The sequence below is a fragment of the Scomber japonicus genome, chromosome 15, assembly GCF_027409825.1.
Source record: "Scomber japonicus isolate fScoJap1 chromosome 15, fScoJap1.pri, whole genome shotgun sequence".
NCBI classification, from domain to species: Eukaryota; Metazoa; Chordata; class Actinopteri; order Scombriformes; family Scombridae; genus Scomber; species Scomber japonicus.
In genome coordinates, this window is record NC_070592.1 from 11,810,817 (window position 1) to 11,817,143 (window position 6,327).

General features: G+C 37.2%; 1 protein-coding gene across 2 annotated transcripts in view; it reads left to right on the forward strand.

Annotated features, from left to right (window-relative positions):
• atp9b (ATPase phospholipid transporting 9B) overlaps nt 1-5,734 on the forward strand; it is a 45,115-nt gene extending 39,381 nt beyond the window's left edge. For both annotated transcript variants that reach the window (XM_053334288.1, XM_053334289.1), the window contains 6 exons: nt 190-345; nt 611-675; nt 935-1,043; nt 1,161-1,218; nt 2,653-2,856; nt 3,806-5,734. In XM_053334288.1, coding sequence (XP_053190263.1) covers nt 190-345; nt 611-675; nt 935-1,043; nt 1,161-1,218; nt 2,653-2,856; nt 3,806-3,942 — 729 coding nt within the window. In that variant the 3' untranslated portion in view covers nt 3,943-5,734. The remainder of the gene's footprint in view (nt 1-189; nt 346-610; nt 676-934; nt 1,044-1,160; nt 1,219-2,652; nt 2,857-3,805) is intronic.
• The last annotated feature ends 593 nt before the right edge of the window (nt 5,735-6,327 follow it).

A 6,327-nucleotide genomic window follows, 5' to 3' on the forward strand; every position in this document is an offset into this window, starting at 1 on the left:
CCTACCTTTTTTATTGGTGATACTTTTCTCTGAGAGCCTCATGTCTTTTTAAACTATAAAGAACTTTATTGACACTGAAATGACATTTAAGAGCTTGAGCGGATGTTTACACATATTGTATCTTCCTTTAGTGCTGTTCAACACAGCAGTAACATTTCTTCATCTCTATATTCCTGGTTTTTCAAACAGGAAGGGAAGCAGGCATCGCTGGCCGCAGACTTTTCCATCACTCAGTTTAAGCACATTGGCCGTCTGCTTATGGTTCATGGCAGGAACAGCTACAAACGCTCTGCAGCGTTGGGTCAGTTTGTGATGCACAGAGGCATGATCATCTCCACCATGCAGGTACAGTGACTGTAAACCACTGATGATGACATTTTTTTTTTTTTTTTGTTTTTTTGCTGGATTTTAATGATTTTTATTTCTGAACTGCTTCTTCTCTTTTGAAGTCACATTTGCTGATGTTTTGTTCTGGATGTCTGTTCTTAATTAGTTATTTTGTTTTTAATATGTGCTGTGTGGTGAACCCAAAGACAACTTTCCACATTGTGGACAATAAAGTTCCCTGACTAACTAACTTTATAACACTGTTTTTGTTTTCCATCCTCAGGCTGTCTTCTCTTCCATATTCTTCTTCGCCTCTGTTCCTTTGTACCAGGGTTTCCTCATGGTTGGGTATGAACATTTTCCAAATGTCTTATGATAAACATATTGACTTATTTTATTGTTCCTACCACCTCCATACATAGACTCAGCTGAGAGGCTGACTGTACTATTGCCTGTAAGCATTGTGAACACTTGTATGGCTTATATAATTACAGCTTCACACCAGCAGGAAACAGATGTTTGGATAAAAGATAATCTAACCTTTTAGTTTGATCCTCTCCATCTTAATATTGTTCATTTTCATGTACTCTGCTGCTCTGTCCTGCAGATATGCCACCATCTACACCATGTTTCCTGTGTTCTCCTTGGTTCTGGACCAGGATGTAAAGCCAGAGATGGCTCTGCTTTACCCAGAGCTTTACAAAGACCTCACCAAGGTACTTTACCCTTATTTAGAATAAAGTCACTTCATCCTCATTTTTCCACTAACTGCTCCTGTTGGTTGTACCAGGTGAAAGTATATTGCACTCATAGATGATGTTTCTCTTTTTCAGGGGCGTTCGTTATCTTTCAAGACTTTCCTCATTTGGGTTTTGATCAGTGTGTATCAAGGTAAGGTGTACACTATTTTCCTTAAAGTGAAAACATGAGTTTTATAAAAACAAGTACAAATAACTTACTAGAAATACGTTTTTAACAAAACCTACAATATAAAAGCTTCTGTTACAAATGACCAGTGTGGCTTTGCATACTGTCAAAGCAACTCTTCACCTACCATATCATCAATTTTACTGTGCCTAATTCCAGGGTCCCCTGGCCCCTCCAAACTCTGTTTCTCAGTATCTTAGGTTTCCAACCGCCATCCGCTTTTACATGCAGGCTTTTGTCTGACCAGTAAATCGATATTTCTGTAATCGCTAAGCCATGCAGCGTGTGAGAAAGATCTATGTTCCTGCTCAAGCATGACTTCCTGACAGCTCGAGGTTTTTAATTAAAGGCCAATACCAGGTCTGTGTAGAAAAACGAGAGAAATGTGAAGACGATATGAGAGGACGACAGCGAAGGAGGAAAATATTAGGGACCAATCAAGCTTAATTCATTACAGTGTTTGACTCGCTGGAATGCACTGTATGAAGACTGTATGAAAAAGCAATTATGTGATCAGTTAGAGGCGATTAAGCTCAATTTGTGTTGTGTTATGATCAAATGAAAGGCTATCAAAATACAGTAGGCGCCCAAAGATGAGTGAGTGTCTGGACGCTTGAAGACATTAAACAGGGTGAGACACACTAGAGCACATTGTGTATCTTTCACCCTCATAAAATGTTATTGAATCAGTCCTTTTCCCCCAGACACAGTAATCCTTAACTCAATGTCCCAAGCAACTATTTGTGCTGACTAGAACAGACCTGGGCCAGATGGCTTTTTTAATGTACCTTTTGTGATTTCTTATCAGCTACCTTTGTGTAATACTAGTCCCACATGGATAAGCAGTAGAGCTGCAACGAGTAGCATTTGAAATGTATCAAAATAGTTGCAGATTAATTTTCTTTCAATCAAAAATTATAGATATTTGTTGGTTTCACCTTCTCAAATAAGGGGGTTTGATGCTTGTTCTCATCATTCATGTTTTTGACTGTTGGTTGGATTAAAAACAAAAAACAAAAAAACTATTTAAGGACATAAATTTGTGCTCTGGGAAGTTTTGATGGGTGTCTCACTTCTTTTTGACTTTTCATAAACTAAACAATTTATCAAGAAAATAATCAGAATTTACGTATTTATTAGTATTTTAAATTATTTTAGGGCATTTGTGTGTATCAGATTTTTTGTATTCCAAACTTGTGATAAGTTAATAAGGTTAAAACAAGCATTAACTATTTGGTTCAGAGCCATGTTTAAGATCCTGTGGAACATGAAACTGAAATCCTGCAGGAAAATGCTTAACCACTTAAAACTTATCCTGACTTGGCGATTTCTTCCTCCTCAAACAAACTATATTCTGATGATTTCGTATGGTCGATTTGTTTCCTTTGGCGCCACCAGGTGGCATCCTCATGTACGGCGGGTTGGTGCTGTTTGAGTCGGAGTTCGTGCACGTGGTTGCCATCTCTTTCACAGCACTTATCGTGACGGAGCTGCTGATGGTGGCGCTGACGATTCGCACCTGGCACTATCTTATGGTGGTGGCTGAGTTCTTCAGCCTGGGCTGCTACCTGGCCTCGCTCGCCTTCCTCAATGAGTACTTTGGTAGGTATCCATTATGTCAGAGGTTATGCAGAAGTTTTATACAGTATAACCTTGTATCTTTGAAAAAGTTAAAGGAAGTTGAAAGGTATGCATTAGAATTAAATGGAGACTCGTATTCAAGCTTGATGAAAATTGTGCAAAATACTCATTAAATTCTCACAAGAATACACAAGTTTTGGCACAACAGCAATTTACTTACTTTCATGAAGCATGCAGCTATTTTGTGTCATGTTTGCTTACTACAAATACCAGAGAACTACAAATACAGTAACTGTGCAAAGGATAACTTTACTCTTGGTTTTGTTAAGGCCGGTATTGACTGTACGGAGCACTTCAAGGGGATCACAATCTTCTTCTCAGCACCTCCTTTCTGTTCAGTTTGATGTAACACAACCTGGCACCTAAGTGTTGTGCAGTAGCTCAGCCTTCAGCTCTGCTTTTATTTCTTATCCCTCTTTTCTCTCAATGTCCTTCTTTGCTTTGCTGTTCACTGCTAACCTTTGTATTGCACTCTGTTTCTGCTGCACCTCTTTTGCTTCTGTATGTTGGCAACAGGCATAGGCAGGGTGTCCTTTGGAGCTTTCCTTGGTAGGTTTTGCAGCCTGTAAATTCATCTCATCCATCTCTCTGTATTTCCTTTTTCTGTGTGTTCGATTGATGTTTTTAATGTGTCTTTTAGGATATTCGCAATGCATTTCTTTATTGTCTTATTGTCTGTCCTGCCATTCATTCCACTTTTCAGTTTTCATTTTAATGCTCTGAAAAAAAGCTTTCATTCAACCAGCATCTGATTTTAAGTTTTCTAACCATATCGCAACTGTTGATGGTCTGTTTTCTAATCAAGTGATGTTGACTCTAGCATTACTTGATTAAATGCTTATCATCCTGTGCAATTACAATACTGAGACATGTGTACTTAAGCTGTTCTCCACTACTTTTGCTCCTCCAGACTTGTCGTTCATCACAACTTGGCCTTTCCTGTGGAAGGTGTCCGCCATCACGCTGGTCAGCTGTCTTCCTCTCTACATAATCAAATACCTGAAACGCAAGTTTTCACCGCCGAGCTACTCCAAACTATCCTCATGAGCCAAGCGTGGATTACTTGTGTTTGTTTTGTAGTTATGTGCTTCTCTGAGTTTTCTATTTTCAGCACTTTTTTTATTCACTGACTCTCAGTGATGGACAGGCGACCCATAGAGGTCAAGGAACCACTGGAACAATCGAAAATGAAGAGAAATTAAATGATTAATCTTTGGATTTATGTCACTGAGACTTGGGATTACTTGAAAAGACAGAGCACATGAGAAAGACTTTATTATAAAGATGGATTTTGCCACACAACAAGATTGAAATGATGTAAGTGACTGCACTTAGAAGGCCTGAAACTCTTTGACCCCATTTTGTCAGGAAGGGTCGTTCTGCCTTCTTTTCTTTTAAAGCATTTCAAACAAATCAGCTTAAAGTGTCATTTTATACAGTTCTGACGCATTACTTTCACTGTTAAAATTTTTATATGTGGAATTCAGAATTTTTTTAAGTGTTATTTTTATTCTAGGTACTAATTACATTTGCTAGCGTGCGTCTTTGAACAGTGTTGAGTTGCTGTAAGGGATCAAAAAAAAGATTTACTTTAATGTTTTCCTTTTAATGTTACTGTAAATAAAGCCTTTACATGCAGCATTGATTACTACTGCGATTAATGTAAACCTCACTGCGTTTAACTCTACTTGTACAAATGTGCATTAACCAAAAATAAGAACATTTACGACGACATTCAGAAAGAAAATGCTAATTTGTCCAGGGAGGGAAAACAACCCTGAAACTGAATTCATTTTCTGCTGTATATCCTTTACATTTCTAAGTCCGTGAATGACATAATCAGTCTATCATATACATAGTATAAAACCAGCACTCCATAATTACATTTAATGTTGTATTGTCTGCTTATTTGGCCTTGATTATTCTGCATTTATTTTACATTGATGATGTCTGTGGGTGATCACCAGTCCTCTTGCTAGGATATGGCAGCTCACTTTGTGCCTCATTATGATGTATGTCAATGTATTGAAGCTGCATTTAAGAGCATTGGATGTTAAACAATCAGTCAGAGCTTTTCTTATGACCTCTGCAGCCACATCTGAACTTCCAGGAGCTTCAAAGCTGCTGCTCTTCTCAGAAAACATTTTTTTTATGATAGTTGAACTACTCGAAAAGTCACAAAAAGGACCCTGAACCTTGAAAGCTGTGTATTTTTAGGGCTTTACTGACACTATATGACCCCTGGGTTTTTGTGTGACTTTGGCCTTTAGTGGACATTGACATTCAGCTCTTGTTGAAGAGGGATGAGTTTTATCATTCACTCATGTACTTAAAGTGTTAAGCATGTGTTAAGCACAGTGGGGAAAATCACAATCGGGAAAATGTTCAAAATGTACAATTCAGTTATAATAGGATGTAGTTTAGCTATGTTTATTAGTTAGGTTGTCAAGAATCATAATTGAGTTAAACTCAGGTTGATCGTTCCTAAAATACTTCAATCGTTGTACCATTTTGTTTAAATTGTGGCAACCATACTGTAAAATGTAGCTATTCTATAACAATGAAGACAAATAGTGGATGTAGTTATTTGGGAAAGAGGTGCAACTGTTACACTTCAATTCAAATCACATTCAGTGTTTTTAAATTTGTGATTTCCATTCTTACGAAGAGCAATTCCAGATGTCAATCCCTGTGTTTTCTGTTGAGATACGTGTTTTATGTGTGTTGTTGTATAAACTTTTCTTTCTCGTGAACTTTCCGCGTTCCATGTCTTACACTGCAATTTCTAACAGTATGTCTGTTATTTATAATATTGTTATTGATTAATGAATAATAAAAAGAAACAACAGATGCCAAAAAGTTTTCTGTTTTGTCTGACTGGAACCCAAGATTTTATCATGTGGCCACTAGATGGAGGTAGAGGCTCAATACTGGACAGAATGAGGATGTGGCACCATGTAAAGGAGTACTACACTCAAAAGTACACAGTATTATTGAACCTTTAGAGGATTTTCTCCTTCTGTGATTGATGAAAATACTGTTGCTCCTCTGAGATTAAAAAATGTCTGATGTGTTGCTGTTGTGGGGTGTATAAAGGCATATGAGGATTTTAAAGTCCCCCTTGGTCACTGCTTTTCAATCCAATAATATGACATAAATGCACATTATTAAACTTAAAAGATTGACACATCATTAAGGTAATTTATTTTTTTAAATGTATATTTCATTTGTAGAAGAAATGTATATATTTCTTTGTAAAAAACCAGTAAAAAATGTTCAGGTCTGTCCTAAAACAATAGTTAGGTGAACATATTCACATTAATACATGTTTTTCTTGTTGTAATGATTCCTTCTGTTCACATTGGGCATTAGGAGATCCTTTCACTAAGCACTTTCAATGTAAGTGATGGGGAACAAAATCAAATTAGTAAC